This window comes from Pleurodeles waltl, chromosome 6 (assembly GCF_031143425.1).
Source record: "Pleurodeles waltl isolate 20211129_DDA chromosome 6, aPleWal1.hap1.20221129, whole genome shotgun sequence".
Lineage (NCBI taxonomy): Eukaryota > Metazoa > Chordata > Amphibia > Caudata > Salamandridae > Pleurodeles > Pleurodeles waltl.
Window position 1 is genome coordinate 1,662,014,617 of NC_090445.1, and position 15,684 is coordinate 1,662,030,300.

Sequence of the window (15,684 nt, forward strand, 5' to 3'; positions counted from 1 at the left end):
AGTGAAGCTTGACAACAAAGATAATTATTGCTTAATTAACACACTCTCCTGCTGTAATATTGTTGTGGGATAAGGCATTGCCTAAAGACAATATGCACTTTTGGAACATAAACATTTTCTGTTCCGACTGCACTTCAATGAAGGCATATCACTGGTTTACTTTCCATGTGTATTTAGACATTGTCTAGCAAACCTGTCCAGCTTCTGTATGCATTTATAGAAACACAATTAATTTTCAAGACAGTGCACATCTTGTGATGTATTCTTCTGTCACCTATAGAGAAGTTGTTCCCCAAAAATAGATCTAGTCTAACACCAGTGGGCAGTTAATTTTCAGAACACGAGCTAGTACCATTGCTGGCAGTCAGCTGCCAAAGGAAAGAGTCCACAACAATGCAGCATATTATTTAGATTACTTAGCAGCAAAACAGTTGCATAATATCTTAAAATCCTGTAGAAAAAAATATTTGTTCGTCCTTAAAATGTATTGGCACTTTGTGTACTATGTTAATCATTCAGGGAACATGCAGTGCTACCGACCTTTTTGCCTCTATATTTATGACTCCAAACATCACTAAGACCATGGCTATAGGTTACCAGAAAAAAACCTTTCAATAAAAGCACAGCGACCAGTCATCAAAACAGAGCTACCACACTCACTAGGAAAATATAGCACATATGAAATGCAAAGACGCAAATATACACCGATTTAGAGTAATTGTTGTATTTTTCTGCTTGGCCCTGTGTGCATGCACACACTGTTTTATTTGAAGATGTGTGCACAGAGTAGGCAATCAACTATTGAATTATACATTGAGTGGGCCCTCAGAATTGAGGCAAGCACTGTTGTGTTAAGGCACCCAAAACAGTTCTTTGTGCTTTGGGTTTCCAAACAATAATTTTCGCTCCTGAAAAACAGAACTGACTAAAAAAAAAAAAGAACATGTTTAAAACAGCACAGCAATACTTTGTGTAAAGTGGTGCTAACCCACACCTCTGTGCTATTATGCCCAACTTCTTTCTTCCAAAAATCATTGTTGCTCTGTGGCAGAAAAAAATCAACATTCCTAATTTCTTCCATCTAGACTAAACGGGCTGATAAACACTACCAGTGGTTCAAATGTTTACAATTTCAAATGTACTTAATTGCATAAACCTGAGCGGTTTATGTGGGCTTGTGTTTTAATAAATCATTTCTTTGACATACACATTCTTTCATACAGCATGTACATACCCGAGATATTTATCTCCGAGAATCACATTTGTCCCCTTTTGAGTTTTATTGCCTATAAGCGGTTCCTGCTCAATAAGGTGAATATTTGCAAGACAGAACAGCGAGCGAGCTTCCAGGCTAGAAAGAGAGCAGCCGTGGAAGAGTAAACAGAGACCGCACCCCTCGGATTACACATTCTAACAGAAATCAGCTCCTTCCTGTCGCACCCCGCCGCACGGTGCACTAAGCTCACCTGTTTGAATTAACTATGCAGTTCATACTCTCTAGTTCGATCATGTCAGTATATACCAGGACCCTCAAATCACAGACAAGAAGCTTGGCCCTGAAACCTCCAGAGTAACACCAAAAACCTCGCTGGTACACTCCGCACGCTCTAAAGCTCAGCTTCTGCCTGCACCCTCAAACCTCAACCTTTCACAATTTCTCACATGGAGGAGTGGCGCCAGCGAAGCTTATTGACCACTCCCCACCCTGTGACGAGTTGTGAAAGGGTGGGGAGGCTCAAACTTCAGTGCTTGATTAGCGTGAAGCCTGGGGCGCTGCAGGGCTTCAAGCAGAAGTGACTACTAAAGGAGCTACTCGAATATACATGAAGATACAATAATCTTCAAGAATAGAACACTATAGTTTTTGATGGTTGCAACTCAATACAATAGAACCTATTATAAACATTTAATGCTTGGCTGCTATACTCTAGTGATTGATCACAAGTAGAATAATTCTATTACATATTTTTATAACATTTTTATTATTAAACGATTGCTCAGTCATAAAAAAACATATAAATATCATATTCAAAAAAACCTATAAAGAATAAACAATAAACAAAGTACCTAACTCAGTCACACCACATGCAAACTAAACAGAACATGATCATGATAAATATTTTATATACAAGTGAAAATATGTATCAATAAGACTAATCCTAATAACACAATAAAGTTGAAACAATTTTTACTTATAAAGATGTATAAATATTGGATCTTCTAATACAACAATAATGATAATAGTAACTTAAAAGACTGAAGAAACAATAATAACGTGGCTCTGTCAAAGTGGTACAGTGGGGACCGGAGGCCGAGCGATCAAAGGAACTATAACTGATTTAATGAGCCATTCGCAGTTTCACTGTACCGGCCGTGTGTACTTACACGTGCATGGCTTAATCTTTGAGACAAGCAGAAGTGCCCTGGACAAACGTCACAACTCCGTCTTCAGGGGGTGGAGCTCAGCACACAAGGCTATGGCTTTGCCTGGCTGGTGACATCACAGGCCTCAGGGCTGTGTGAACTCCAGCCCGCAAATGCATTAACAAGGTAGATTGCTGTAAATGTGCGTCCGCGCATAACAAAGTCCATAACAATTGCCAAAACAGAGCCCCACAACAGAGATTCCATCTTCTTTTTTTTTTGCCCATGGCGGGAGTCGCTACTATTGGAGCTTGCCAGATTATGATCTTCCTGGATTACACACATTTAGTCCAGCAGAAATGGAAATCCTTTGTGGAAGCCATATGAAAACTTAGGAACATGAATATTAGATATATGCTCCTCTACCCAGTAAAGCTTAAGGTTATCTTTCAAGGCCATACATTCTTTTTTGACTCACCTGAGGAGATGAGAGTTGTGGGAGTGGACAGAGGAGAGAGTACCTCATGTGCTGGATGCAGTACTGCCATTCAGTGGCAACCCCACCTCTGGGATTGAAATGTAGGGACTACCTCCTCGCCTCTGTAGCCGTCCCTGCAGCAGATGTCGATCCAGTGTCAGGAGGATTGTCAGAGCGTCCCCCTGGATGCGTGTGAGGGACCTGTGGGATGAAAAGACCAAAGTCTAAACTGGGGATGGATTGAAAGAGACGGAGACCCAGGCAGAAGCACCTCCTCTTAACGGGTAGGAGGGGGGGCCACAGAAATCCTTCTTGAGTGAAGGTCAGTGCCCACACTGAACTCAATTATCATGCCTTGACAAATCAGTATACAGTGTTCTCCCCTGGGTGACTTTGGAGTTGGATTTCTTGGTAAAGGGGGGCAGGCAGGGGAGTGTAATGTAATACAATATCTACTTGTCCATGGGACAGGATGCTTCATAAATCTACTTGTCTGGTTAAAAAAAAAAAAAACTACTTGTCCCTTTGGTTCCATGTAGTGTGGCTACAAATTATGGCAGCAATCTGATTATGTAAGAGCTCCTATAAGAGCCTCTCTGATTATGCCAGGGCTACTACTATAGTAAGACTGGAATACTTGCAATTTCATTGCCTACTTACGCAATTTCCTTTCCGCAGATCTGCATATTGGGGCAGTAGGAACCAGTAAGCATTAGTTCCAGGGCCGGAATTCCTTTGGGTCTGCAAACCTACTAGCTTGCATGTTTTAAGGATCTTCACCAGCTCTTCTCTAATCTTTTCCCATAACGAGAGAGGTTGAAAATGTACTCCTGACAAGGGCAGAAGTAGAGATTCTTCCAGGGTTGGGAGAAAAGTAGGTGGAGGGGAAGTGAACTTGTAAACGCTCTATAGCTTTCCACATGAGCAAATCTACAAATGCATATTTGTGTGTGCTAAAATACAGTACACAAATATTTTCTAGAAGTATGATTTCCTGTTCTACTTTTGTAAGTTCTTGTGAATTTATGAAAGCAACTATTTCAAAGACATAAACCATGGGTGCACTTTTGTGACTTTAAGAATTGGGTCCCTAATTAGGTCTGGCGTTAACAAAGATATTTTGTTTTTTATTAAACTTGTATTTCTCTCTGTATCGGTTGGCTTTTCTGTGAGTGATTGCATTCTGCTCTTGCACAAGGAGTATATTGGCACACTAAGTAGTTTTGTTCGGTACCAGGAAACACTGTGCAATCAGTGGCGTAACGAAACTGGAGGCCTCCCCCCTTGCAAAGAACATGGAGAACCCCCTCTCCAGACTGACTCAGGGCTGGTGCTGTGCTAAGGGGGGGCCCCCTGGAGGGGTGCTGCGGGGCTTTTGTTATGCCACTGGTGGAAATGTGTGCTTTTTGAGACCAAACCCTATATTTTTTTTTTTTTCTTTTTGCCAGTGTTTGTTACAATGGTGAGGGCCTGGCAGCTCCCACAACAAAGTGATACAAAAGCTATGTCAAAACAAGATGCACATTGCCGAAACCGAAAGACTTGCAAAAATGCTAAATCGGTTGGCTTTGCCAGTGCTTGTTTATTTTCATGCTTCCCCTAATCGTATTGAAAATGGTTACACTGATTTTCCATTAGGAATATTTTTTGGGGAAATACTAGCATGTATCAACACATTTTACTAAATTATGCTTCAAAGAAATGGCACCTAAAATTTCATAGTAGGGGAAGTTGTTTTCCTAATTGGGTTTTTTTCTGAACATTTTATTTCGAAAGCAAAGAATAATCACTCTTGCTTACAATGTACCACAAACATTTACATCCAATCAGGGAGGATTCTGGGAGCATTATACTTAGCCTCATATTGTTAAACCTTTCAAACGTGTGTACACTTTTTTTTCCTAGAACCACTGTCAATAGTGCAATGTGACTTTAAAACATTTTTACAGCTCTTACCCTAAATAATGAAGGCTTTTAATTAATGAACCATAACTACAAGTTCGAACAGCATTAATATATGGACACACATTACCTAACCTGCAGCCAGTTCCCTTCTCTGTAAACGGGCAGCCAAAGGGTTTGTGCTACAGGGGGTTGGGCCTTCTTGCCCCAAAGGGTTTGTGCTACAGGGGGTTGGGCCTACTTTCCCCAAGGACAAAATAAACATATAAAACTTGTTGCCGGAGACATCCCAAAAATAATCAGTTCTCGGCATACCTCCAAAGAAGTGTGGAAAAGCTCATTAGGACTTTACCAACCTCTCCCCAAAATTCCTGTATGTTGGGACAAAGCACAAACATATGGAGATCGTCTGCTTTAAATATGCCACTTTTCTTGCAGAACGTATTCTCTAAGCCCTGAATTTCACCAACTTCTTTGGTGACCAGAATGCCCTGTGGAGGGAAAAATGTGGTTTCTTCTAAGATGTACTGGTTTTACCACACTGTACAATGTTCAAAAAGATACTTGCCGTATTTGATTGATCCTTGCGTTCGGGATAGTGTCCCCCCCCCCCCCCCCCCCCCACCTCCACCACCACCACAGACCCACAGGGAGATCAAAATGTCCATTCAAGATTTCCAGGAGGAGCCCACACCAGACCGCCACTTCCTTCTTTGTCATATTTCCTCCTCCGCTTTCTTCTTGCAATTCTAGGTCCCTTTGATGCCCAGATGAAGGAATCCAGCTTCCCATACAATTTTTGTAACCAGGTCTTCTTAAAATGCAATGGGATCATACTAAATAAAAAGGTAAATTTCAGGAGGATAGACATTTTTACCAGATTGGCTCTTCCAAATAATGTTAAAGGTAAATGAGACAAGTCTATTTGTCTCTCTCATGGTGCTATTAACGTTTAATTCAGCAATTCTCTCCAGGGAACCACAGACCTTATTTGCAAATATTTCAGTTCCCTTTTTATCAAATTGTGTCCTTTCTCCATGGTCCATACCATAATTTCTGTCTTGGACAAGTTCACCACATAACCCAATACTTTCCCAAATGCTGTCAATACTAGATCTAAACTAGCTAGAGTGGTATTAAGATCGATTGTATAAACCATCACATCATCAGCATACAATATCTTCTTTACCCAAACACCATAAGTGAAAGGCTTTACCATTTGTTCTTTTCTGCTAATGGTTCTACATACAAATTAAATAATAAAGGAGAGAGTGGACATTCCTGCCTCGTCCCTCTCCCTATCTTGAAACTTGCTGTTAGATTCCCTTTCAACCAAATTCTGGCTGAGGGAGTGTTGTAAATTTCCTGTATTGCCCTACAAAAGTTGTCTCGCAGGTTATAATAAGACTGGGGAGAACATGGCAGCCAGCTAATGTCAGGCTGCGGTATTCACCAGGCAAGGTGCTGGTTATTAGCGCAGCAGTGAGAGACAGACGATGTTGCAGGGGGAGGAAAAATTATTCTAACTAGAACGCTCGACATATCTTGAATTTCTGGAAACTACGAGATGTGGCATGTCGGGCAGCCAGGGGCTGCGAGGATGGCAGATCAAGCAGACGAACCACTAGGAAACGCATAGAAGGTGTTGTGGAGACAGGGAACTCGGGATGTGAAACAGATCCTCAGAATCACTTCCAGGGTTACGCTAAGGGAGAGGAGCAGTTGCTGTAGAGGCAGCACCGGTAATCCTGCTGGGGAGATCTTTTACAAATCAGTGGCGGTTACTGCCTCAGAGAAGAGGTTGGCGACGGCGACTTCCTTTCGAGAGGGGAGAGTCAAGCCGGAGGGCAGGCCCAGAAGGTGTGGGAGAAAAACCTTCAGCTCCAAAGGTAGAAACCAGCCGATGAGGGGGAAATTTGCAGGAGTACACAGATAATTGCTGAGAAGCTCAGTAAGGACAGTGGGAGAGCCTGTGAATCCTTGGGATCAAGTACCCTCTGGCCATCTCTCCCTCAATTAGGTATTTTTTCAAGGGAAAGGGGAAGCCACCAGAAATTACTGTGACTGCTATACCCCCAGCATCCAGCGTATCTTTGATGTACCCTGAGAAGGATCCAGAATAGAAACTAGATCTCAATCCCCGTAATGAGCAAGGATGGAATAAAAGTGAGAGATGTTCAAATACCACTGCACCCAAATCAGTACCAATGTCTAGCGGAGGTGACTGAGGTACCGGAGGGAGAGGCTCTAAGTATGGAGAGCAGAAATAACGACTGAACTACAAGCTCCTAGGCCATCTGCTGCTTCGGCTGATTTAGGGACTGATGAAAGTGCTGAGGCAAATCAGGCAGAGCCAGTTGAGATAGAGAGAAATAGGGAAGCTCCACAATCCATAGTTGAAGCAGGAAATGGTGCACCATAGGGTAGCTCGCTGGAGTAGCTTCTGCAGTCCCTTGCAAAAGAAGTTAGAAGTGGCTTTTTCTATCTCCCAAGCAAACCAAAAAGAGATACAGGGAATATGTGAGAGGCTGCCAGATACGTTGGACACCCCATCTCAGAGAACACGAGCTTTGGAGGACTCCGTAGTGGATTTAAAGGTAGTTCCTTCCCGAGATAGGCAGGAGGTGGAAAAATTGAAGGTAGAACTCAAGGAGAACCAGAACAAGTTAAAACCTTTAGAGAACAATGCAAGGAGAAACAACCTGAAGATCCTTAATGTGCTGGAAGGAAGCAAGGGGGGGATGTAAAAGCATTTGTAGTGGATTTATTGGTTGGTTGCGGAGTATGGGAGGACTCGCAAAGGCCCTGGCCAAGGATATTCATAGGGTACATTGCGATCCCTTTTGAAAAATTGCAAATAAAATAAGGATTTTGGTGAATTTTCTCACATATTCTATTAAGGAGTAAATTCTAAGAAAGGCTTTAAAAGCAGGTTCCTTGAAAGGGAAGGACTTCCTTGAAATCAGATCGGACGTTTCACATGACCCTAGTGCCTGCTAGATAACTACACTTGTGACAGCCTGTTTAGTAGTTACATTTAGAGATAATCTGTCTTTGGAGGGGTTCTGACACCCAGTGGTCGCGGTGCCACTGTACCTGCTGCACCACTCAAATCATAACGCTAATACAGGTAACTGCACTTCTGACTGCCTGTTTAGTAGTAAAATACAGCAATAACTGGTGTTTTGAGGAGTTCTGACAACTTATGGCCCTGGTGCCAGTGCATCTGCTGCACCATTCCTACTGATGAGTGCTCACAAACATTTTCCCAGGGGCCAAAAAGGTCAGTCTGTGGTGTAACCGAGGGCCGCATTAATGTCAGCAGGGTGGCAGTTGGAGGCCTGCGAGGTGTAAGGTGGGTGTAATCGAAGTGACTCATGTACATCAGGTGATTGAATTGCACCTGAGATCAATCCTAGCTTCCCCCCTTGACCAAATTGTGTGATCCTAGGCAACTGTTTTATTTCACTTTACTTACTAGCATTGTTTGTCAGGGTGGGGGGAGGTTTCTAAATTTATGTTTGAAAACTGTCACTTAAAAAGAATCGCAGTGCACATTCATAATCTTATGTGCTAAGGTGAAACGCTTCTGCATGGTAATGAAATAAATTTTCTTTTATTTTTTATTTTGAGGGGGCTTTATCATGTTTTAACATGTTTGCTGCAAGATATTTTTAAAAATGAAGGCGTTCTTTGAGTTAATTGGGGCAGGACAGCTTCTGGGCTTTTTTTTTTTTTTTACTACAGTTTAACTTTAAATAAATAATTTTATTTAATGTCTTTGAGGTTTAGTGTTTTGTAAACTAAAGAGCAACCTAGTGCTGCTGTTCGAACAGGGGTCGTATGTAAAGGTTGGGAGAACCGCATGTGGCCCCCGGGCCATACTTCAAGTATCACTGCCCTAGTGCCTGCATGATGACTGCTGGTTAATAAGTCACTGAGAGAATAACAATTCAAAATAAAATGTCGCCCAATTCTACAAATGACCTTTCTTTAAAAATGAGTGAGTGGTGATTTAAGAAATGAACACACAAATAATTTTAATACGCACAACTGTTATTCATCCAAAATGTAGTTATTAAATAATGAAAAACACAACATAATGAGCCCACTTGCTTCTTGCTTTACATCTGCATTCGACACTCCATTGCTAGATGGCGATATGTTTACACACATTGTAACACGGATTGACTTGCATTCAGTTCATCTTTTCATGTACAAATTCTAACAAGTAACCAACCACCAAAACGGGAAGGTGCACTTTGGCCATGCTCCACGCAATGGCAAAAACAGAATAGAAAAGCAGGGCGTGACCTGCTAGGCAATTAAAAGCAAGTAAATTCAAGTGACAGAGCAGCATTTGAATGAACAAACGGGAAGTTCAGGTAAGTAAGGGGCGAAGTAAGGGCAAGTTCTAAGTCCCTGTAAATAATAGTTTTTTGGTAACATAAGAATTTGCAAGCGCTGTGCAGGTGAAACCTAAAAATGTAAAAAAAAAAATAAAAAAAAATGGCAGGTTGGAAATACCTTGACCCTCTAGCCCTGGTGCTGGGGTCCCCCTAGGACTCCGTCAGGGGTCAAAAACTTTTATACCCAATTTTGCTGCAAAATCGCAGCGGATCTGTGAATACACAGAAAAATTGAAGAAAAGAAAACCAGCACGTCTCCTGTGCTTGTTTTCCTTTAATCCCCCGGGTGGGCCAGATCCCAGGGGCGTGCGGTAATGTAAAAAAAACTACAGATGTTGGCAAACATCCCCCTTCTAAGGCTCTTCGGAGCCCTGAATGCCACCATCTTCCGGGGGCTTTATTAAAATATTGAAGGGAGCATATTTGAGAGGTGCTTGGTAGACCCTCTCCCCCTCCCCCCCAACACTCCTGTGGCTCTTTAGAGCACTAGGGACCACCACCTCCTTGGGTTCTGATGTTAAAAATTATTTATTTTTTAAATGGAGGGGTGCCGCGCAGACCCTCCTCTGTTAGCCCTGAAGGGTACTGGGGACCTCCATGGGGCCAGAAATCAGAAAGGGGAGGGGAGCCGCATGGTTCTCCCCCTGGGCCATATACAACCCCGGGTATCACCTCCTCCCATGCACAGCTAATTAGCCTGCATAGTACGTATACGACCCCGGGGATCACCTCCTCCCATCCACAGCTAATTACCCCGCATAGTACATCATTGATGACATCTTCTATGACATCACTGATATTATCACTGCAAGATTTGCAATACAATTATTTATGAGAAACATGGATGGCAGGGGCACGAGTTGTAGTTACCTTAGGGCATGAGTTATAGTCGCTTGAAATAACTCGAACTATAAGAGCTGAATTTCTATGGTTTTGTGCGTGCAAATTCAGAACCAGAATACCGTCCCAGTAACCTTTGGTTTTTCAGTAAATTTCTATGGTTTTTAAAAAATGCTAATTCCCATCTATAATGTCCCGGTAATCTATGTTTTTCTTTTTTAGTGGAGAAAAAAAATATATACATATAGCCTGCTGGTAGGTAGTTATAGTTTCCATTGAAAATCCATTTTTTGACATGCCTATATCTTTGGCGCCAGTTAATGAATCTTCACAAAAGATTCCCCAAAAAGTCGACGGTCACTTCAACTGCTGTCTGGAAAGTTTCAAGGTGATCCATCAAGCGGGAGCTGAGAAAAAGGGAGGGAGGGTGTCCCAAAAAGCATTTTCCCCATTTTAATTTCCATAGGGAGTTTGAACACGACTACAGCCCGAACAGCTGGATGGATTTACACCAAATTTAGCAGAAAGCTAGCTCTTGGCCCAGAAAACACCCTTTCACCTTTTTTGTGATTTGGTGTAAATCCGTTAAGTAGTCTTCTAGTTATTAAATGAAAAACAAATATGTATGTGTATGTATATACGTGTGTGTGTGTGTGTGTGTATATAGATAGATAGATAGATAGATAGATATACATACACGTGGATCCTCCAAAGGTTACAGGATGTTCTATTTAGCTTGACGTTTTATGTATATATATATATTTGAGAGGGCCTACCAACTTGCTGCTGAGATTTCCTCCAAAAAAAGAAAGAAGGCACTTTCATGCAGGTAACAAACATAGTGCTCAATGTTTGGGGTGGAGGGGGGGTCCATCGTGGATCAGTACATACAAATTAACAAGCATTGACAACGCCAATAGGTGGCACCTATGCAAGAGCTTTTGGCATTGGCAATGTGTTTTAGCCATGTTATGCACCAGTGTGGCTGCTGTTCATGGAGTAGATTGGAGTGGGTAGAGTAGAGTTGTGTTGGTCAGGGTGGAGTGGGATAGATTAGGGTGGAGTGGGGGTAGAGTGGATGGAGTTGGATTTTAGTGGAGTGGAGTAGATTGTGGTAGGTTTGAGTGGTTCATACGGAGGCAGGTAGGAGTGGAGTAGATGAGTGGGACCGATTTGGGGGGGGGGGGTCAAATTGGAATGAAGTGGGGGTATATTGGCATGGAGTAGGGTAGATTGGGGTGTATTGGGTTCTATGGGGTAGATTGGAGTGGGGTGGATTGGGGTAGATTTGAATGGATTATGGTAAATTGAATAGATTGGAGTGTGGTAAATATGGAGTCTGGTAGGTGGGAAGGTGGGAGTGCAGTAAAATGGGTTAGATTGGAGTGTGGTAGATTGGTATGGGGTATAGGGGGTGGGGTGGGTTGGGGTAGATTGGAGTGGCATTGATTGCAGTGAAGTGTAGTAGATTGGGGTGGAATGTAGTGTGGTAGATTGGGGGTAGAGTGGAGTAGATTGGGTGGATTGGATGGGGTAGATTGTGGTAAATTCGAGTGGGATAGATTGTAATAGATTGGTGTGTGATAGAGTGGAGTGGGTAAAATGTGGTAGATTGGAGTGAGTTAGAATGAGGTAGATTGTAGTGTGTTAGAGTGAAGTAGAGTGGGATAGATTGGAGTGGACAGGGTAACACTGGAATGGAGTGGGGTAGACTGGAGTGAGGTACATTGGCATAGAGTAGGATAGAGTGGGGTAGATTTGTGTGCGTGGGTTGGATATGGGTAGATTGGAGTGGGGTGGATTTGGGGAAGATTGAAATAGAGTGGGTGTAGATTGGAGTGGGGTAATTTGGAATGGGGTAAATTGAGGCTAATTGCTGTAGATTGGAGCAGAGTGGGGTATATTTGATTGGAGGAGGGTAGATTGGGGGAGTGGGGTAGATTGGGGTGGAGTATATGGGAGTGGGGTAGATTGGGGTTGGTTGGGTTGGGTATATTGGGATGGTTTGGGATAGATTGGAGTGGGGTAGATGTAGTAGATTGGTGTGGGGGTAGAGTGGAATGAGGTCGATGGAGGAGTGGGGTAGATTGGATAGATTGCGGTAGAGTGGTGCGGTTGTGGTAGAGTGGTGAGGTTTAGACGGGGGTAGATTGGAGTGTCTTACAGTGGAGTAGAGTGGGATAGATTGTAGTGGAGTGGAGATTAGAGTGGGCGGGGTAGATTAGAATGGAGTGGGCTACATTGGCGTGGAGTAGGGTATATTGGAGTGAAATAGGGTAGAGTGGAAAGAGGTAGATTGCGTATAGTGGATTGATTTGGATATGTTGGCATAGGGTGGATTCGGGGTAGATATGAGTGAAGTGAGGTAAATATGGGTAGATTGGAGTGAAGTGGGGTATTCCAGTGGAGTGTGGTAGATTGATTGGAGGGGGTAGGTGAGTGGGGTGGAGTAGATTGGGTTAGATTGAATGGAGTGGGTTAGATTTGAGTGGGGTAGATTAGATCATAGTTAGATGGATTTTAGTGGAGTGGGGTAGCTTGGGGTGGGTAAGGTAGATTGGGGTGGAGTAGATTGGAGTAAAATGGGGTAGATTAGGGTGGATTGGAGTGGAGTAGATTGTGGTAGATTGTGTGGAGGGGGGTTTGATTTGGCCATACTGGAGTGGGATAGATTGGGGTTGACTGGAGTAGGGTAGAATAGAGGGGAGGAGGGCAAATGGTGTTGAGTGGCATGTTATATCGTGGAGTGAGTGGTGTCGACATTGGTGTCGAAGAGTTTCTTCGAGGGGATGGGAGTGGAGTGGCATGGAGTAGAGTGTTGTGGAGTGGTGTAATGTTGGGCGGCGTAGTGTGGAGTATGCATAGTGTGGTAGGGCACTGCCATTACAGGCAACACTTTTCAATAATTTTCAATTGAAGTGATCATTAAATTTGCACCGTCACACAGTTTTATTGCTCACAAACGAAAATGTGTGGAAATGTCACCACCTATTGTTTGATGTGTTTATCTATTCAAATATTTGTTTGCACCACACTTCAGAATTACAAAAAAAGTGTGCTTCATTTGTGCTTTCTTAATTCTGATATATTCTGGCATATCAGTACAGTTATTTTTGTTGTGTGCTCGAAAAAATAATATCCTACAATCCCTCCTCTCACATCGGTACTCAGCACGATTGTCACATAAATTCTTTCACTTTGAAGTCAGAGAAAGAAAAGTAAACCCAAGCTACCTTGGAAGACAGACCCTGACATTGACCTTTCTTTGAATTCACAGCAAATGTAACAAGATAAGAACAAGATTTAAAGTCCAGTTTACAGAAAGCGAGTACTCAGAAGGATACAGTAAACATGGGATGCTCATAGGTGGAACAAACTCAAGCTGAGTAGCCTGTAGCAAAGGCAGCAAATAGAAAGCAACAAACAGTGAGTTACTAACCACAAGCCAATAGTAAGCAGTAGGCGAAATGCTTTACCATGGAAACTTTCAGAGTGCCCACAAGAAGTCGTAAGCAAGCCAGACAACTGCCTTGTTTAGTAGGCTTTAACCTAAAAAAGATGCCCACGCCAATAGTTGGGCACATGCATGCATTGTGATGCCTGAACACGCATGTGCCATCACGGATGCATTTGCATACTGAATGATGCAGTTGCGTCATGATGTTTGTGGTTTTTTTTGGTTACATTTGCAAACCATTTTTTTTACCAGTGTCGTACAGTATCGCCAAAAAGCATTGGCAAAGCTACTTAGTCACAAAGGTGCAACCTAATGACTTTGCTAGTCCTTGTTTAACCTCCTTCCCCCATCATCTCTGCAGGCCTTTCCACTCACTGGATGCGCTTGCTTCGCACTCCTCAGGCGGTAGCTGTGTCCCTACCGCTGAATAACCGTAAGCTGATTGTTCTGTGGGTTCGTAATCGGAACTGTCCTCGACCTCCTAGTTTTGAGGCAGTGAGAAGCCTTCAACTGCTAAGACCGGTCTTTCCAGACACCGACCATTACATTTTACTGATCGCGGTTAATATTTTTCGCATGTTTTATTTATTTTCAATTATAAATCTTATAAGTAAAAGACTACAGCAGTTTGGTAGTCTGTTGGACACCAGGCGTTCTCTTTTCAAAAGTGCATTGCAAAAGGAATATGTACATTCATGTTTTTTACCGAAAAGGGGAAAAGATAGATAGATAGATAGATAGATAGATAGATAGATAGATATATTGTGTTTTTGTTCTGGATATTTGCAGCTGGTGCCATTATTTCAGAGCATACCAGAAAAGGGCATGGCAAACTTGTTCTATCATTTAATGAAGTAGGTACTCCTGTTGATTTATTTGAAATCTCGTATATTACTTCAGCAAACAAACAACAATTGTGTTTGTTCTGCTTGGACTGCATGTATTTTATTGAAAATATTCTATCAAGGAATAGAGGATGAGAATGGAGGGGAGTATCAACATGTGGTTGTTTGTTTTTTGTTCTAGACGAAATGATCCAAGACAAAGATGAAGCAAATCCATTTTCTTTCAAGCATTTTGTGAAAAGCAAAAATCTGTTGAAACCAGCGGATGAAATCAAGAAGAAACGAGCTTTTAAGCAGGTAAGACATTTTTCATTTACGGTTTTAAATTGTGTCTTTTTATTTATTTTTTTCGATTTTCCAAGATGACTGTTGGTCACTCCCACTCAGCTTCCCTCCACTCTAAACTTTTGGGAACCTTGAGCCATCCTTTTGCAGGACCCATGCCTTATCCATAACAGCTTCACGGCAGCACTGTAAAACAGAACAAGAACTGGCAGTTCCAATAGGTCTGGCTTTAATACACTGCACTGTTCACTCAAAAGGCTTGCCTCTCCTCCTGCATTAAACTAAACCACCACAAAGAGAGAGATATACCCGGAGGCGGTTATTGGAGAAATGCACCAGCCTTGTGATCTATCACATACACATAAGTGTGATCCCCACTATGTATGGTACTTGAAACATTACTTCAAGACCAATGAGAAGAGAGCAAATCACTGATGGTCTCATCTTCTCCGCCACTGATTTGAACAATTCCACAAATTGGATGAAGAAGGCTCACTTACATATTGTAACATGCTTCATCATAGCCAAACTCATCCCACCCTAGTAAGGTAGTACTACCAGGGTAGACTCAACCTTTAGTTTTTTTTTTTTTGTGTGTTTTTTTTTTTTTTTACCTGAGGGAGTTCTTAGATATTAAATCTTCTGGACAATTACCTGAGATCTTGATGGCTATTATTAAAAATATCTGAAGGTAAACCACAAGATATCTCTTTATTAAGTGGTATCCGCGGTACGATTAAAAACCTCAAACTACAAAATGGAGCACAATATTGGGTGCAGAGGCCCTTCCATGCCTCACCTATGCCAGCATGTTTCTGCCATTCTTAAGCCCTAACCAGGTCCAGGACATTCATCAGGGCTGTAGCAGATCCTGCATGCAGTACTACTCATGATAATGAAGGAAAGGACGTACCTTCCTATCTTCCCTCAAAGAGGTCAATCAACCTAATTGGTTAAGTCCCTCTGCCTCTTGGTCGGTAGTCACACATTCATCAAAGATGGCTGCCCGCACAGAACCCGACATGGCTCCTCATCCAACCGACACAAACTTCTGCATTCACATGGGCATACTTCTCATCCTGCACTTATGCAGATATGCTGCTT

General features: G+C 42.4%; 1 protein-coding gene across 1 annotated transcript in view; it reads left to right on the forward strand.

Moving 5' to 3' along the window:
- The window catches only part of ENTR1 (endosome associated trafficking regulator 1), a 108,060-nt gene that overhangs the window by 2,379 nt on the left and 89,997 nt on the right, over positions 1–15,684 (forward strand). Inside the window, exon 2 of the mRNA XM_069241606.1 lies at positions 14,477–14,592. Coding sequence (XP_069097707.1) covers positions 14,477–14,592 — 116 coding nt within the window. The remainder of the gene's footprint in view (positions 1–14,476; positions 14,593–15,684) is intronic.